This window comes from Patagioenas fasciata, chromosome 9 (assembly GCF_037038585.1).
Source record: "Patagioenas fasciata isolate bPatFas1 chromosome 9, bPatFas1.hap1, whole genome shotgun sequence".
Lineage (NCBI taxonomy): Eukaryota > Metazoa > Chordata > Aves > Columbiformes > Columbidae > Patagioenas > Patagioenas fasciata.
The window spans coordinates 22,871,110-22,890,226 of record NC_092528.1 but is presented as its reverse complement, the minus strand read 5'-3'; the positions used below and the strand labels follow the sequence as shown (position 1 = coordinate 22,890,226).

General features: G+C 42.3%; 1 protein-coding gene across 7 annotated transcripts in view; it reads left to right on the top strand.

Annotated features, from left to right (window-relative positions):
* Positions 1-19,089, top strand: part of MCF2L2 (MCF.2 cell line derived transforming sequence-like 2) — a 164,105-nt gene extending 145,016 nt beyond the window's left edge. For 5 of the 7 annotated variants that reach the window (XM_071812608.1, XM_071812605.1, XM_071812603.1 and 2 more), the window contains 8 exons: positions 1,891-1,986; positions 5,344-5,433; positions 7,534-7,605; positions 9,412-9,498; positions 11,720-11,838; positions 12,292-12,404; positions 13,368-13,471; positions 14,640-19,089. In XM_071812608.1, the coding sequence (XP_071668709.1) occupies positions 1,891-1,986; positions 5,344-5,433; positions 7,534-7,605; positions 9,412-9,498; positions 11,720-11,838; positions 12,292-12,404; positions 13,368-13,471; positions 14,640-14,740 (782 nt within the window). In that variant the 3' untranslated portion in view covers positions 14,741-19,089. The remainder of the gene's footprint in view (positions 1-1,890; positions 1,987-5,343; positions 5,434-7,533; positions 7,606-9,411; positions 9,499-11,719; positions 11,839-12,291; positions 12,405-13,367; positions 13,472-14,639) is intronic. The other 2 variants (XM_071812606.1, XM_071812609.1) reach the window with 2 other exon arrangements.
* The last annotated feature ends 28 nt before the right edge of the window (positions 19,090-19,117 follow it).

The following is a 19,117-nucleotide window of genomic DNA, read 5'->3' as shown; positions in this document are numbered from 1 at the left end:
GCCCAGGAGAGGTCAGAGCACTCCAGTTTGTCTCACTTGTGCTGAGTAGAGGGGAAGCATCACCTCCCCAGACCTGCTAGCAAGGCTCTGTCTAACTTGGCCCAGGATGCTCTTGGCCTTCTTTGCCACAAGGATGCATTACAGGCTCACGTTCAATCTGCTGTCCATCAGGACCTAGCTCTTATTGCGTTTGAAATGGTTTCCAGGCCTGTTTGGCATACCTGCAGAAGGAAAGGCCTGAATAACTCAAGTGGAGACAACATGTCTTTAGAGACCAGTCTCTTATGATTGTCTGGTGCTGTGAAGCTGTGAGAACTTGTGAAATCCTAAGGGGTATGTCAGTGAAGTGGTATAACTGCATAGTTGAAGAACTAGCTTATAAACCTTCCCCCTATACACATGCATTGTTGTACTTGCTGCATGACCCTGAGATCATCAGATACTATGGATTTCTTTTTCTCTTTGCAAACAAAGTAAATATATTTTATATACCAGTTTCTGGATTCTTTATAAGCTACAGTATTTTTACAAAGATTGTCTGGCAGTGGGAGCTGCCGTGGCAGGGAACAGCCCTTAGGCCGACACAGGCAGTTGGAAAGTCAAACACTCCCCAGTGCACCTGTGGGCAGCCCCGAAGCTGAAACTGCCACTTGGTAGCGGTTCCTCACCAAATGCACCTGCCTGGCCCAAAGCTGGCATAAGGCCTCTGGCTGGAAGGAGCTGAACCACACTGACATACTTCTGTATTGTTAAAATCTGTGCATCTCACACCCACCTACGCATGCAGCACCTTGGATCCTGGGTTATCTTGGCTGCAAATCAGGAAGTGATGGGATGCGCTTTCCTTTGGAAGCACAGTTTGTCTGTCTGTTGGTTATCTGTCAGTGTGGAATCACTGTCTCTTCATGTTCCCTTAGTACTTCTGGTCTTCCTTTATGCCTCTAATGATTTTCACTTGGCAGTGTACAAAATAAAGAGAAGGAGAAAGCAAGTGGATAAATTCTAAGGCACAGAAGCAAGCAGCCAGCACATGGCTTTTCTCCTGGTCTTTTGCCATAAACCTGCTGTGCGCTACCTGCCCACACAAAGAAAGGGGCAGATGCAGAATTTGGCAGGAATGCATGTATCTGGGGGGGCAGTGATCTAGGTCCATCTCTTTCCTGCAATGCAAGTAACTGATTATCTTTCAAACCCAGAGTCTCAGGACCTAGACCCGCCTGTGACTGATCTCTCTAAAGGTGACTGCCAGGCAGCATGGCTGGCTTACTCCTGTAGGAGCCTGGCATGTAAGCTTTGCTGGCATGGCACTCCTTACATCCCAGCAATTCATGAGATCAAATGCATGGCTGTATGTTGGCTTTGGAGGCTGTTAGAAAGACTTCAACAGGTAAGGCTGGCGACGGCAGACTCTTCAGCGCTAGCGCTGGGTAGCAGCAGCGGGACCGCTCACAACACTGGCTGGCTGTATGTGTCCTGCACTGCAAGGCTTCTTCTCTTGTTTTTCCTTACAACCTTGCTGTTCCAACCACAATGATGTGTTTTCATAGTAAAAGGCACTAGGTCCTTTGTAATGAGCTTGCTGCTAAACTGTGTTTTCCTTTGATGAGAGCTACATCCCTTCACCTGTTTTTCTTTGGTTTTGTTTTGTTGTTGTTCTCCATTAAAACTCAGTGGGCCAAACTCAACCCAGGGGCTCTGTTTGGCTCAGCTGGTTTAATCACCCTGACCTCATGTCACCTTTCTAATTGATTAGCTCTTGCTCAGGCTTGAACTGAATCAAATTTATTTATTTACTTTAAGTTGTCATCCAGTGCTAACCTTTCCTTCCCCGTAAGCTGAACAGCTGACCCTTCCTTCCTTATTTCTCTTCCCTTTCCCTCTTTCTCCTAGTTGATGCTTCCACCAGCCTTAACCTTGAGCGCACAGCGCTTGCTAGAAAGCGATTCACATTGCAAGGTCTTTCCAACCGCAGAGCTCCACCCAAAGGTAAAATCACCCTATGCAGCATTTGGTCTCTGGCCATCTGTCTCCTGCACTCCCACAGTCCCACAGTGTTCTCTCCATCCCATAGTGCCATCCATCACTGTTTCCTAAAGTGCTGCCACATCTCACCAAAATGCTCCTGTCTGACACACACATATGGCTCCTCTTCTCAAAGATGCCGTTACCAAAAATCAGTCCCGCGGCAGTGGTTTGCAAAGCAACCTTTGAGTTGACTGGTTGGATATTTTATTGGTGCACTGTGCAAATAAATTTTATTTCCAGTTGTTCCTTTCAAGGGCCAAATGTGAACATGTTTTAAGCTACAAACCAAACTTTTTTCAGCACTTTTCTGACTTGAAGGGAAGAGTATCATTGTCTCGTGCTACATGAGATTTTTATGTGTTAAATAGTTTATTTGTTGGACTCTTTGTTTTTTCAAATGTTGCTCAGCCATGGCCTAGTGGTTACACTGAGGAACCAGAATTCAGAGGAGCTGAGGTTTATTTCTATTTCTACTTCATTACATCATGTGACACTGTAAAATCGTATGTTCTGAGTCTTTGTGCATAAATGGTTAGAAGACATTCAATATCCATGAGTAGAGAGCATTCTATGTTCCTGTGATGGCTGTACAAGGAAGAGACTTTAAAGGAAAGAAAGAAATGTGAATAGAAATTAAACTGAATTACTATTTGCAATTACTTTCTGAAAAGATAATGTAATTACTCTTTTTATTGTTATTGTATGACTTTTCTCCTGTTCTGATAGATTATATTTCTTCTGTCAGACAAAGGGTTAGTGTGCATCAATGGAGAGGGTGAACATCAAAGGAGAAAGAAGTAAGATGAAAAAATTAAGAATTACAACGTTATAAAGCAGGTGAAAATATACTAAAAGCCAGCACAGCCATAAGATTTTGGCTGCAAGGTTAAGGCTGCACTTGGTAGTAAGATCCAAGATGGACAAATCAATTCAATATTCTGAATACAAAAAAGGGAGTGGTTTTCAGATCCTGTGACTTGGGGAAATCAATTACAAAATACAGATTTCAGAAATGAAGCAATTTGGATTAGTTTCAATTTGCAGTTTTGTTTTGGGCCTCCTTCGATCTTTTATCTGAATTTTGCTTGTCATGTGAAATGTCTTGCCTTTTATTCCGTCATTCTGTGTTCCAGACAGCACGGCACAGTTCAGAGAGTTCATACCCCCTAAGCCATAGGCGCTATCAGCTCAAAGTCTTCCTGGCTCTGGTTACTTGAGGTTCCTGTGAAGCCCCTCCATTACACAATGTCCCTCTTCTCCTTGTTGTGCTGTTCAGCTGCTAATCTGGTCCTGGCTAGAGGGAACCAGCTGGGAAATAGCTTGGAGGATTGCAGAGCGTGGTCATTGCTGTGGGCAGTGATGATGCAAAGCTGTGATAGCACTGTATGAACTGGCTGTGAGGGCAGGTCAGAAGCTGTGAGAACACAATGGGGAAGTTACTGTGAGAAGCTTGTCCTGCTCTCAACCCAATTGTGTAACGACTTGTTACTGGTCATGGCAGAAGATGGCATACTGAGCTGAGCACTCTTTGGTTCAGACCCACTGTGTCTGTTCATGTCCAGAACACTTAAAAGGGAAAGTTTATATAATAAAATAACAAGACTAGGGGGAAAGCAATATTTCCTGATATATATCGACTGTCAGTGGAGCAGGGATGCTCAAAGCCTTGCTGAGCTGTCTGTCTGGGCTGGATATGATGAGGTAGGAAATGTTGCATATAAGCACTTTGGTGTTTTAGCCAAAGAAATGCTGATGTCTGGCAGAAAAACTTTACCATGCTGCACTCCAGTGCAGAGACCCCGAGGTGGCCACACCAGAACTGGCACCGAAGCGTGTGAAAGCCCAAACTCATAGCGCTCGGCATCTCCTTTCCTTAGGTCAGCATTAGTCCTGGTTTGCAGAGCCAAGCTCAAATTCCTTGTAACTGGCACAGAGTCTCTAGGAGCTGCATGACGTGGTATAAATGTAGCCCAATAGCATCACTATGAAGTGAAATTGTCTTTTTATTTTAATAAGGGTAGTTACATCAGCCTAAATGTGGAGTTAATCCTTTGTAGAGCAGTTTAAACTCTTATTTTTCTTCAGCCTTTTAGGACGTGTGAATAAGGAGGTACTTGAATATAAGTGCTTTTATCAGTAAATTGATTAGTGCATGCATTGGCAGATGGAGGATTTACAATCTTTCTACAGTAGCTGCTCTACAGTTAAAATTGCCTGAGATTTTAGGGAGCTAATACAGTTTCCTGATGTTTTGGTACAGTAAAACCTTATAAGAATTGCAGTTCAACCAGTCACACTAATTTCTGCTCCACTGGAAACATACAGTGAATGTGACATTTACTAGGCAGAAATATGGAAAAAACGAAGTAAAGAGAAGTGTTGTGTGACTGAACATTAAAATAAGGAAATATGAAGATGAGGAATAGGAAAGAGAATTTTAAGATCCCTGGCAAGGAAATCTTCACAGTAGTATAGTTCTGCACAGGATATTTAAACCTGAAATGTAAAATCACCTGAAACTTTTTTTACTCCAGTGCTGTATGCTATTTAATAATGGGAAAAAAGAGAGAGAGAAAATAAGATAGACTAAAGATTTAAAGCCATTTCTAATACCATTTTCAACTGAGGTTGTATCCTGGTAGAGTTAAGTGTTCACGTATCTTACTGAAACTGAAATACGAAGCATATGAGTAGCTTTACTCATGTCTCAATGGAAATACTCACTTGAGTAATGTAGCGCATGTGCTTAGAGCGTTTTCAGCAGAAGAAAATACAAAGTTAATCCTGAAATATTTGTAAGTAAGCAATGTTTTCTCCCAGGTGGCACTGCTGCAGTTGGTAGGTGCAAGCAGTATAGTGAGAGAGAAGGTTTTCAGGCATTCACACAGTTAACTTCTAGAAACAGCAAATGTGAACTCCAAACCATTCATGTTTGGTTTTCAGTGTATTTCAGAACAAGCTGTTCAGTGTCTAAAATAATCCAAGTCTCATCTGTAGACACGCACCCCATTCTAACCATCCTGCTCATCTGTTTTGTAGCTGTGCTTAGACACTAGTTGGTTGCTAAAATATTAATTGGCATGTCTCCTTCCTGAAGTATTAAAATCAGTGCAATTGGAATTGCTTTAAAAATACGTTAATTTGAACTCTCTTGTGTTGTTTTTACTTAGTTGAGGGATTTTTTTCCTGTCTATTTTAGTAGAGCAACCTACCTTTTATTTACCCTTTTCCAGCAGCTGCTTTGCTTTGGACATCTTTTACCCTCAGTGCTTATTAACCTCTAACCCTGCCCTGCGTTGCATCTGTCTGTTCTCCCAGATCCAGAATCTAAGGAGAGAGAAGTCACCCGTCGCTTTTCCCTAGCCTCCTCCATCAGCTCCACAGTTAATGCTTCTGCTGTGACCAAAGGTACTGTCCTGCTGCTTGCTTAGCTACCCTTGTCCCTTCCTGCTGACTGACACATTTACTGCCAAATGCTGTTCACAGAGTGAGTACATCAGGCTCAATTTTTATAAATGCAGGAGTTTCCAGCGGAAGAAGAGTCAGGACCAGCATAACCCCCGCAGCGAGGCAGGCCAAGACATTTTAAATGTATATCAAGGTGTACTACCAGCATATATAGTGACTCTTCGCAGTTTCTCTGTAATAGGCTTCAAAGAATGGTGCTGGTTTCCATGGAAACTGGATTAATTTTTGGCTGATGTGGGGTTAGGTTTCCAGCTTCTCCCTGGTTTGGAATAACTGAAATTCAATAGAAATCATTTCTCCATTTTCTTAAAGCTGTTTAGGATTTTTGCTGTCAAAAAGGAGAGAATCTCCTCATTGTGTAGCAGACATCAGATGTTAAGAAAGCCCAAAATGAAGCTGAAAATGGAGTAACAACAGATGCTAGTTTTAAGAATATTTAACATAATCACAGTTTTGATTAGAAATTACAATTGCAGGGAGATTTTCAGACATGTAAGGGAGCTAGGTGCCCAGAACATTTGGAACTCTATGCAGTTCTTGTGAGAACTTATCAAAGTTTTATTTTTGAGCTGAAATTATTTCAAGAAAAAGCACTTTTATGAAATTTACTTGAAGTTATTGCGCTAGTGCCTGCATTTAAACTCAAAAGCAACCCATGCATTTGGACAAGCAGCAGGATTACAGGCACCTATGCCTACATGTCAGAGTTGATTTTGGAAACAGAACATACAATCTTACATCAAATTCTGAATATTGTCTTTTGGCAGTTCTTGGAATGGAGGAACTGATTTGCAGGTTTAAGGTTTGTGACACAATTCACAAACCAAAATAGAAGGAAAGATGGCTGAATTGATTTGTATAAAAATCCTGGCTATGTATTTGTCAGGAAGAAGGTTGCACAGTACATGATATAGCACATTCTAAATAGTTGTGATGGACATGAACCATATCCTCGACTGTGCAATGAAGCTGTCATTAAATGAGAGTGTGGTGGTGTTTATTGGCAGAGGAAGGATGATATTATTGCTACCTGTTTGTGCAAGACTTTTTATAACACAACAACATCACCATATAGAAGTGATAGGCATAGCACAGGAGGAGAGGTTCTTACAGCTTTCTGTCCTGGGCAACAGCTTCAGAAATATCAGCTACTAGGCTATGGGAAGACTGAATTATTTCCTAATATTTCCTAACCTGAGGAACAGAAAGAAGCACATATGTAGAAAGAGAATGGGCAACCAAGGGTTGTGCTTTAGTGTGACTTATCAAGGAGAGCATGTATGATTTGCTATGGAATACAAACTCTGTTACAATTTCATATAAAAAATCCTGTCCTAGGATCCTGTCCACCACAAGACCATTGGCAACTTTTTTGAAGGTTGAGAAAACTACTTTTGTAATGCTTTGAAAAGCTAGAAAACAAAATCAGTGCTTTTCAATTAAGTGTTTTATTCACAGCATCTGCTTTAAGGAAATAGACTAGATGACGAACTGAAGCCTGAGTCTTATCTCAGCATCAGCCCCATGCAGGTCTAGCCGGGGTGTTGATCATCACCCTCAAGGCTTCTGCATGTGGCTGTATGCTGATCTCTGTTTTGAACATCTCAGCTCTGTCACATCACCAATCCTCCACACGGGGAGTCAGGACACAGGAGAAGCCCTGGACTTGGAGCTGTGACTGGTGCCCTCCAGTTCTGTGGGGCAGAAGTGCTAGATTTTGTGGGCTCTTTCCTGCCAGTCTCATGGGTAGAAAGCTGAGACTGTGATTGTGCCTGCATTAGTGCCATCTCCTGGATAAAGCATGAGAGAAAACAGCTGTGAAACCTGACTGGAAGCAGAGACATTACTTTAATGTTTTTTGCAAAAAGTGTTCTGCTTCCTATCCATTTCACAAAAGTGTTTATCCTCACCACCTAGAATTTAGGGGTTGGTCATTTTTCTGGGGGAAAGTATTAGGCAGGCAGTGTTTCCAGGTAATGGGAAAGTGAGTTTGTCCTTTAACAGTATTTACAGCCTTGTGACTCTGCAAACTTCACACAGGTCCCCTTGTTCCTGCAGTTAAAGTCAAGAGACATGAAATAAAGAGTGACCCAACTCCCCTGGGGTTTGAAGGTATGAGTATTTCCATCCTGCATGAAAACCTGTTTGGCAATCTTTTGATATTATTCACCGAATTCACATCTCATCCCTGCTGGTAGATGACACTGGAGTCTATTATGGGTTTGATGTCAGTTTATCTGTTTAGCTGTGATAAACACAGCTTGTCACCCCTTTGCCTGTCCCCTGCACTCATGCTATATTTACCAACTTTCATCTAGGGATGGGTATAAATTAAAACTTGCTTTGGGAAGTAATGCTCTAGACTGTGATCTGGATCTGGATTTTCTGCCTGGCTTCTCCCTCACTCTGTCGGGTGCAGCAGCAGGGAGCCAAGGGGCTACTTTTCACCTTCACCTGCAGTCTGGCCGCTCGCATCCCTCTTCCCTTGTTAGTGTCTATACATAATGAGAGGAGCAGGAGCCATGTGCAACTACAGCAGAGGCTCCACTCTGCATTAATATCCATTTAAGGTGCAGTGTTCCATTTCAGCCAAGCAGAATTTCCACCTATTTGTTGCAGCAGACTAATTAATTGTTTAATAAACAATACGAAAGTATTAAAATGGGAAGTTATCCCCCAGCCATTGAAAGATCACTAGTTTCCATTGTCAGCTTTTATCTTTACGTGAGGATTTAGAATCATAGTATAGTTTGGGTTGTAAGGGACCTTCAAAGGTCACCTAGTCCAACCTCCAATTTTTTGCCAGAGTGTTTTGCTTTGTGGGGCACAAGCAGCCACATACCTTTGTTGTAGGATAGGGAGAAGAGACATGTAAGCTGAGGAATCCTTTAATGGGATTGTGTTGCTCTGTACAAAACCTTGGTAGAAAGGGCAGGTGGCCAGGTCAGTGATGGAACTGGTGACATATTGGAGTTACCTCCTTTGTCACTCCCAGTAGAAAGGGACACTGAACAGAGAGGTTGGCAGAAACAGTTCAGAGGCAACAGATGAAACAGTGTTTTTGCTGTTTGCAGAATATTTCCTCTTGCCAGTGTCCCCAGCACTATGTTTGGAATCATCCTGGCACACAGCAGCAGAGTTTCCCAAACTGTGGTGTTTATACCTCGCTTTCCTCACTGGCAGATACTTCTGATCTCAGCATATCATGTGGCTGCAGAGACAGGGGGTATTTCGAGGTGCAAGTACTGTCTCTGTAGGATAGAGCTGAGTTGATCCTCACTGGTTAGAAACATGGTCCTACTGCACAACATTCCTCACTCCAGGCTGAGTTTCTTTAAGTAGGAAATGATGATCAGTATCAACCCTTTACCAGAAGATAATGCTGTTATTTCTAGAGCTCTGACTGCATTAATAACAGAAAGTATTTGATGTACTTGGGTAAAAGCTTCCCCCACAAAACTGCATTTCATTCCTCAAGGGAGAAATAGTTCATTTCTGGCTGGGAAGAAGAGCCTCCCTGGTCCCTTTTCATTACTATATGCGTGGGCATCAAAACAATATACCACCACTTACAGAATTATTTGAAATGCTGCAAGGAAAAGATATTAAAAATGTCTAAGGAAGCTGTAGTGAAATAGAACACTGCACTGTCCACCTAGCAATCATTTTCCTTAATTAACATCAGTATTTCCGTTTGATTCATTTGGCTGTTCTCTGTCCTTCTCAGACTTAGTTTTTCTGTGGAATGCTGCTGTCTTTTCACTCATTTGTGCTGGTCTTGTGTCTCCTCTTTGGACCCCAGTCCACCTGTTTGTTAAAGAGACTGCCGGTTGCAGAGGTGATACAGGAATTCTCTTTGTACTGGTTGTCTGGTCTGTATTTCACCTTGAAGACATAAAATTGTACTTCCTGTCACAGATGCTTTTGAGAACACCATATTGGCCCAGACTAAATGTAATATCGGTTCCACCATGAGACCTGTACCTAGATCTGCTTCACAGACAGGTAAAGAAAATGAAAACATTTATCATCTCAAATTGAGAGCATAATATAAATTTATTAAAATATTTACCCTCTTTAACTTAAAGAGATTTTTCTCTTTCTTTTAATGAATATTATTTCTTATGAAGGCAATAAAAGAACAATCTGAGATCACTAGCAGATATAAACAATGTCCCAGATTCTGCTTTTCTGTAGGTCAGGCACACTGAAAAGGCTGCTTTTAACTGATGTTAAAAAGCTCAGAATTTGATCTGTGTTATTTTATAGCTTGAATGAAGTACATAAAACTTAGCCTATTTCTTAGCCTCTGAAATTAGAATAGCAATTTGTATGGAAGAGGAAGGCTGATGCATGTATTTGTAAGGAATCCTTGCTGTTTAGGTTTCTGTCTTGGATGCTTCATAGAAAGGACAGTAGCAAAAGATTGCAGAAGCTTTTTTCTAAGTGGGAAGGGGGACATCTTTTTCTTTGTGTGTTTGTAGTCCGGCCTGTGAATTTGAACTAGAATTGTTACAGCGTTTTAAAGCCGATTAGCATCAATGTATTCTTGTACATTCAGACAGCTGCTGGTATTTTTCTGGTGTGATTCCACTGATACAACCTATGGGGTTCAGTTTGATATTCTGCATGGTCTGTAATTGAAATTGTCTGTTCAGCCTCAAAATTCTGTTGGTACAGACCTTGTCAGGAACACTCACAACCCAGCATGTGAATGCTGCTTCAGGGGCAAGTTTACACCTTTAAAAGTACAGATGAGCTAACGATAGATGTAGGGTTATAACTGGGGATGGTGCTCTGGTGGAAGAAGGTCACTGTCTCTGTTGTAACTGAATTGCTGTGGTTGGGGCACACAAAGCCCTGAGGGAACAGGAGGGAGAGAAGGGGCTGCAGAGCTGCATGGCCACATGTTGCACCAAGCAGTGCCTGTAGCAGGGGTGTTATGCATGGGGAAGGATTAAATAAACCTGTTTCTCTGCGATCAGATCACTTTTCCGTTTACTCCATGAACTGCCTGGCTTGGGCTTAGTGCTGTCTCAGGCCAGGGTTTGTTTTGAGTTGTGAGTGCTGGGTTATGTATAATCCCACTGCATGAGCATCTGGCTCAGCACCCTGTTGTCAGAACGCTGCTTTGCCATGTTGATAGCCCACAGGCTGCAAAGAGCTCAATTCAGCATTTGCTCAGCCCAGGTCCTTGTGAATCAGCTAATATCCAGCAGGTACAGTAAGCAGGAAGGCACAAGGTGATTTGACTGACTCCATTCAGCTTGTGTCTTTCTGCGCTGCAGGATCCCTTGGTAGATGCAAGGTCTATATCCTCCTAGCTTGCCTATAGTCATTCATGTCAGAAAAGGGACAGACATGCAGTGCAAAGGAAAGGGTAGAGCTAGATTGCCCTCTGTACAGGGGAGGCCGAGATACCTTTCCAGCATGGGAGCCTCAGGCAGGCAGGTCTTGTAAAGCTCAGCCTACATTTCCCTCAGGACACATTATCTAGGCGTGCCTTTGCGTTAAAGAGACTGACTTGTGTTTGGGCTGGAAATCTCTCATTCGCTATTTTCCACTGGGTTGGGGTGGTTTTGGACGTAAATCGTGCAACTAGGTTGCTAGCAGCGGTCTGCGAATGAGATCTTCTCTACCTACCACCAAAGGTCTGGTTGTCTTTGTGCCTTGCCGTTCACCCTGTCCCTTCTCTGCACTTCTAACCTGCTATAGGCTATAGTCTTGTAAGTGGTTCAGGTGGTAATAACACCTCAGGGTAGATGGAGATGAGAAGTCAACCAAAATTCAATGGCTTCAGGCTTCAATTTATAGGAGATAAGCTGGAAAGTGAGTGAGCACGGCCTTCTGAAAATCACATCAGTAAAAGTTATCATTTGCTACAGTGCTTGCTCTGCAGGAAGATTCCTGGCCCTTGCTTTTTTTACCTCCTGAACTGAAGAGATTTAGCAATGCTAAACACTCAGGGTATTGATGGACATGCACATCACTGGCCACACGATATGCCTTCCCACGAATGGCAGCAAGCAGTACAGGGTTTTAGAGAGAGAATCATGGCTGCAATGTAATTTTGTGGCAAAATCAGAGAACAAGCTGTAAAAAGGTACAAGCAGTTCAATAAGTGGAATAGTGGGAAATGAATCTGTGACATTTATTTTTAAAAAGTGAGTCTGAAAGAGGCTAACGATGGATAGTTAACTCTTTTTGGTTTATCTCCTTTGAAAAGGTTGGCCCAACAGGCAAATGCCATCTCTAGACACATTTGAAGATTTCGAAGCCATCCCCTCCAGCACAGATGAACTCTCCAACTCTTCTGACTTGGAAGAAGAGACCAACCCTAACAATGTAATTCATTTTTCAAATTACTTTAAGCCCTTTCCCAGTGCAATCTCCTCTTCTGTAAAGATCAGGATTTAACCTGCAAAGTTTGGGTTCATACCGGCCTCAAATTCATGGATCTGCGGAAAGACAGAAAATGGGAATTTGATTTAGTGTTTCTAAGCAATTTCAGATTTCTCTAGATAACTTAACCTGGTGTACAGAAACCCAGTTTCTGTATCAGAATAATGGCTGGCTGGTTAATTGTAAAGCCTGAATGCACAGCACAGTTCTATCCTAAGTATGGAAAATATTTAAACTGGCATGATAAAAGGAATAAAGAGTATACAATTCCCTACAGAAGAAATCTCTGCCAGCATGAAATGCCTAATTCAGTATTTAACTAATCTCGCTCTGTCTTGCACAGTGTTCTTTCATCGATCATACTGCATTTCTGATGCATTGTTTCATTCATTTTAGGGGACCAATCTTTTTCGGGTAGAAGGCAGCTTTGACAGCTGTTTCCCGGATTCTCTTACACTTGAGGATGGAGATTTAGTGCAGTTTGTTCAAGAAGGAGAAAATGGTCAATGGTAAGTACAGCAGAGAGTCAGAATTTGACAGGTAGAACTGCCATAACCTCCTGGAAAAGAACCAGAAAATGTTCAGAGGAATGTCAAAGCCTCTTCAAAATCAATCCAAATCCACTCACCACATTGATCACAATGTGAAAGAGGCAGTAGGAGGCATGAACATACAAGTAGCTTTGGTTAATTTCACCGGATTGGCTTTCAGCCCAAATGCTTGTGACGACTTAAGATGACAGAAGTTTGCATAAAGGAAATAAAGGGGAATATTTGGGTTTTTGACACCTTGTAGCAAAAAGGACAGCTGTCAAAGGCAGCACCGTTTCGTAGGGTATATCAACAAAATCCTCATGCCTCCCACCGGGAGTGAACCAGAGTGCATCTTTAGCCCCAAAGGCTTAGGTATAAGATGTGATTGACAAAATGGAATGATTCTGGCCCCGTTGAGCTCATGTATGTTCCAGTGTATTTGTTCTCTCTTGCTGATAAGTGAGTGTTGGGAACAGACCTGGCTGGGCATTTGAATTGTCTTTCCATGGGTAATTCGGGGGAAGAAGTTCTGATCTCTTTGAAGTGCCTGTGCAGTCAGACCCTTCACTCAGAACTGACATGCGGCTGAGATGGGAGCAGGTCCCATAAGGGTGAAGTGGGTGGGAAGTGAACTAAAATGGTGCATCCCAGATGATATTTACAGCAAGGGGGATGGATAATATGGAAGATTTGGTTTCTTCAGCTCTGAATTTGGCCCAGGGTCTCAAACAAGGCCAGCTCTTCCTTGTCACACAGCCTGTTTGCAAATGAGCTTGTTCTGGGATACCAGGTCACCATCTGAGACTGTAGAAACGTACTGCCTTGGGTCCTCTGCCGTCAGCCTTGGTTTAGGAAATAGCTGTTCAACTTACACCTCTAAGAAACACAACTCAGGGAAAGGGAATGTAGGGAATTCACCGACTGTTCTCTGAATTTTAGGTTAGTGAAGAAACTGGTCTCTGAGAAAAGCGACTGGGTTCCTTCCAGTATATTGCAGCCAGCAGAGGGGGACAGTAACAACATAATTAAGAACAGTAATGCAGGTAATGGAGGAAATGTATTTCTGGTTTGTTTGTTTTTTTTACATACTAAAAAAAGATGTGATAAAAAGGATGTGATAAACAGTGCACTTCCTATATTAATGTACTTGGCCTGAGTGTTTGTCTGTGTTGCAGTCTCCGGTGATGTGGCTGAGCCAGCCTGAAATTTGGTGCTTTGGATGTCAGAACTAGTTAGGCAACAGAGCTCCCCTTGCCATGGTTTAATTGTTTTCCATTTCCCAGGCAGGATTTGAATCTCCCACCAAACTCCTGTGGCTACTGGTACCTGGGCTGGCTATTTACAGGCAAGGCATCTTGTAACTGCAGGATAGCTTTCGTCTGATGCAGCATTTGGAATCAGCTCAGCATCAGGGCTGTGGTTCTGATTTAGGTTTGAAAACATTAAAATCTCGTGAACCATTACTGCTTTAATCATATTCCATTGCTGGCTCCAAAAGCTGGAAGAAGGGCTGCTCTGGCAAGATTTCAGCCAAATCAGCACTAAAAGTCATCCTTCCTTCAGCTTTAGTTTTAACCTAACACCCAGACAAGTTGCACTGGAAAAGCTGAATCTCAGCAACTTCGCAGATCAGAGGTTTAAATTTTGGATTAATTTTTGCCCATCCTTACATATAATTTACCAAAATGTGTCCTGCTTTTTTTCTGCTAGCAGAAGAAAGCAAAATCTGTCACAGCTATTCGCTGGGGACTGCAATAGGGAGCTTCCAGCATTTTCTTCTGAGTTACTGGGTTTTTTTGGTGGTTTGCTTTTTGCTTGTGGGGTGGTTTGGTTTGGTTTGGTTTGTTTTTGTGATTTGTTACAGGGGAGGAAAACCTTTTAAAAGTTAACCAGCATTCTTTGCTGTGGTTTAAAGGGAGTTTGACTTCTGCTTCCTTCACATCAACAGCAGGTCAGTTTTATCTTAACCCTCAGTGCCTAACTGTGGCCCTCATTTCTTTTGCATTTTTAATTCTTCAAAAGAAAAAGTCACACACATGCTACAGTTAGAGAGGTTCTTTTGGTATGGAACTTACATTTAGTGATGGCATCAAGAGAACAGTAGAATTGCGATTGTTTTTTATTTCAGGCTTTTAACAATGAACCTCGAGACTGTAGATGGAAAATCCTTTAGACGTGTTGTAGTGACAATGCCCATGTCCTTCTTTTCAGACACGTACAACGACTCCTGCAGTACGGCCTCAGTTGAGTCAGACACCAAGGAGAGCGAGGTGGCCAAAAGCTTCCCAGCAGAGCAGAGGGCTGGGAGCTGAACAGCAGGATCGGCCTTCCTCAGGACCCCATCCAGCTCTTCGTTTATTTTGGGTGGACACTGGATCCAAGTTGCCTTTCTCACAAGCTCTGAGTTTCATCATTCACGAAAACTTTATCAGCATGAACAGATGAGGACTGTGCTGTCCACCTGTCAAGCTGGGAAAAGCAAACTTGAAGGGAGCATTAAACATCCAGAAAGCATCAAAACCCACCTTCAGTTTTAGAGGAAAAAAATGCTTCTCGCATTGATTATCAAACTGTTTCAGAAGTCATGGCCTAAATTAGGTCCACAGCAGAGCTGAAGAGTTACTATGCACGCACCTTTTGGCAACTTTGCTTGAACATGGAGTTACTGCAGAGGGACACATGCACGGTCAGGGTTACAAGGTCTTGCTCTACCATGGGATCAACTGGAGGTTTTTCCATTTGCTTGTCTCTGGCTGTGCCTTCCCAGTCCTCCTTAATTCCAGCTGATACAACACAAACGTGCCCTTTTTGCTGATGGTCAACACCAAAAACATCCTATTTTAGTGTGGCTGTGGGAAGGAACCCTCTGACATGGACCATCAGAGAGGCTTCCCACAGCAATGACATGACTCCTTTTGCGTGGCACAGTGAGTGACCTGCTGCAGACAGCATCACGTTGGGGTGATGCAAATGGCAACTCCTGGCTCTGAGGTGGAGGTGCAGGGCTTAGCAGTGAAGCAAAGATGTGACAGCTACTGTGACAAAAAAAAACATTTTGAATTCTTTTTACAATATAAGTCATTCCTCTGCCCCCTCTGCAGTGTGTGGTTGCTGGATCACAATCCTTTGCATTTGGTGCCGAGAATTCAATTGAATGCCATTTTAATGTCATATGTTTGAGTAGACTGCATGCTTTCTGTGTGTGCCGGGCTATGGAGTAGACACATTTCATCCCCCATTTGAAATATACTTAAGCATTGCAAATAGGCAGTGAGCATTAGATGCTCTGTTGAGTGGATAACGTGTTGTTGTTAAATACTTCTTTCCAGGACATTTGATTAAAGGACTGTACCAAATCTCTGCCACGTAAGGATCTTAAAATAGAATTATAGAATCATTTGGTAGGAAAAGACCTTTAAGATCATTGAGTCCAACCATAATGTATAGTATAAAGTGATTACAGATATTATTATTCCTATACAAGCCAGTAGCTCGTTTAGAGCAGCTGTGAAGGTATGAAGGCATTTTGATAGCAATTGGGTCGGAAGTCCCACAAAAGCTGCTAGTATTTTAGTAAAGATAACTATTGACTAAGGTCTGCAAACAGGCAAAGATGAGCCTGGTAAAAATGACCCTAGAAGCTCAAGAGTGAGTGTTTGGCTTTCACTATTATGTTTTTTATTTGTTTAACCCTGTGACTAGTGATCCTCTATGTAAATAATAAAGGGGACGAAAGCACTGCAAATGGAGATGAAGCAAAACCAAAAAACACTCTGAGCAAAAAAAAACCCCCAACACTCTGAACCTCTGAGCAAAAGAATAGGAGACTGTAATATTTCTGCTATTGTATTTGCAGGGACCTGAATGTTTTTCTTTGTGTCTCATTGGAGGCTGGCATTGCAAATATCTTAGTGAGTCAGGATAGCTGTGAACTAGGTAGATAGTCCTATTCAAGAAAAAGCCTTGGAGTAGCTAAAGGCTTATTCAGATTTTTTCCTGTGAAGGCTTATTGGTTATTACGAGTTGTGCTGTGGTGGTTAATTCCCATGGTTCTTCTAACCCTCAATATCTAAACTGTGATTTCAGAAGTTTTCTGTTCATGACTGAAGGACCTGGGAGTTCTGTACATTTTGGAAGCTAATTTTGCCCTACGGAGATAAGAGTTTGTCTGTTCTGTGCTGGCCATTTATCTTAAAAATGACATGTAGGCTCTCAGGATCATGAACCCTGTTAATCTACAGTAGTGATGAGCATCTTGAGGGAAGAACTGATTCCTTTCAGACCCCCAAGGAAATATGCAGTGATGTTTTCTTGTAGTGCAATTATTTTATCCTCTCCTTAAGAGAGTTCATTTTGATTTCTTTATTACTTTTGGAAATTTTTTGCACAGCCTGGTAACAGTGCTTCTGTCTACCTCTGCCCTAAGCATAGGAGAGGAAAGGGGTAGGGAGCTTTGATTGCACATTAATAAGTATAGTAAGTGCTTGTGTGTGTGAGAGAGAGAGATCGGGAAGGGTTACCCTGCATATATGAAACTGCCAAAACTAGGATTTGTGACATTGCTGACGGATGGAAAGATGCAAACCTGCACTTTGGAGTTTCTCTGGAGGAATCTCATTCTAACAGTGAAATGGAAGTGGGAAGTCTCTCAACTGAAGATGAAAAATCAGGTATTGAGTTCATTTCCTACCTCTGCTGTGTGCAAGGTGGCAGTGTGCTAGTCCTGTATCCCCTGGTGCCTCAATATCTTCCTGTAAAATGGGAGCTATTGGATTTCCTATGTGTCCAATCTGATGCTAAATTTTAGTATGTATGCAAAAATTGAGGACCCTTCAGGGGAGAGCAAAGCATTCAACCTCATATGTCCTGCCGTGCCCCCCGTGAGTGCCAGTGGTGGCATTCCCTGGAGCAGGGAAGAGGATTTCTGTACAAGTGTCTCCTCTCTCCCAGCTCACCATCTCACCATGACAACTGCAGAGGTATGGGCTGCATTAAAACAATTCTCCTTCCTACTCTGCTTTTGAAAACAGTATTTTTGGACACTACCGAATCTGAGAAAGGAGCCCACGAACTGTTAATTGTGTCTTTAACCTTCCTGCAGTGCCAGTGAGCCAAAGCAGTTCAAACCCAGACCACCCTGCAACCGTGGCGGCTGCTGCTGGGGAGTAACTGGGGCCCTTTGCCCGGTTGATGTCTGGGGTGCGAATGTCAGTGAGGCAGCGCCACCCTGCTGGCTTTGGGTTTTTAAAGAATGAAGTTCAACGACAGATCAGGCTGCTGACAAGTCTGACAACAGCCAACAAGAAGTAACCTTCTGGCTTTGCTGATGAGACAAAATAGGGTTTCATGACTTTTTTTTTTAATAGTAGACAGGATAGTCTTTTGATTAATGCATTTCTGTCAAGCAAGGTGATAATTAAGGGAATGGCTCTCCATGTACAGTATAGAATATGATTTGGTGATGTCCAGCAAGACTAATGTGTATGTCAAGGTATACTTCTTCTGTATATAGGTCTTTGACACCATCATTTTCAGGTAGATGGACCTAAAAATCATAGTATACAAATATGAATTTCATTTCAGTGTTGTTTGGAGATGACATAGTGAGCAGAAAGAAATTCAAAAGTAATGGTTGGCACTAAGTTTCAGTTGTAGAAGAGGCAAGGTCCAAAGTATGCTATAGTGTCACTCGTGGTTGAGCATTGTGCCATTGATGCTTGACCAGTGGGTCCGTGCCGGCTGCCTGGCTGTTCCCTCTGGGTCCAGACTAGTGAGACCTGCCCTCAGGGCTGAGGTTTTGACTTGGATCTCCTCCCTCTGCTCTGCTGCCAGCTTCTGTGGAACTTGCAGAAACCTCACATCCTCAAAGCTCTGCCCTCTGCTCAGTTGGATGTAGTTGGGCAACAGGCTCCTTCCTCACTGGTGGTAATGACAAACAGATAAACAGCTGTTTGCTGTGATATAAAAGTCTTGCTTTTTTAATAAACAGGGCCAAAATATAATCAGGCCTGATTGTCTCCTCCTCTCACAGTGTAACCCCACTGGGTGGAGAATCAGACCAATGGTCATTGTCTGGATCATGAACAGCTGCGGCCAAACCGTGTCTGAACACTGGCTTTTCTGCCAGCGACAACAGAGCTGTGTGTGTGTCTTATATGATGGTTGTGTATGTGATGAAAAGCCATTTTATTATCCATAACTTTCTTAGACTCTGAGATTTCGAACAGGGTTGAGTATGAGAAAGGCCATGCACATTTTTTTCCAAAAATACTCGAAGCCTGACTTCAAATATATATATATATGATTAGAAATATATGGGAATAAGATGAAAAAAAGAGCCAAATTGTGTATTTCTTCTTGCAGCTTGAGCTGAAATAGCTGCTAAGATTTCTTCTCCCCAGCTGAGAATTGGTACAGTTTGTTTTTCTTAAATATTTTCCATGGTGTTGATAATGATGTATTTGTATATTGTGACTGATGAGAGATAATCAGACAGGGAAAGAGCACAGAATTACCTGTCCTTTTTTTCCAGTCAACACAGAATGTATGAATTTATTACAAGAAAAAAAGTGTGCAAATGAGCTTTCTGTAATTAGGCCATTCTGACCTGTGTAGAACCACACTTTGTTTGAAATTTATAAAAATTACAACTAGTACAAAACATTGTGGTTGATGTCTCTATATGAAGT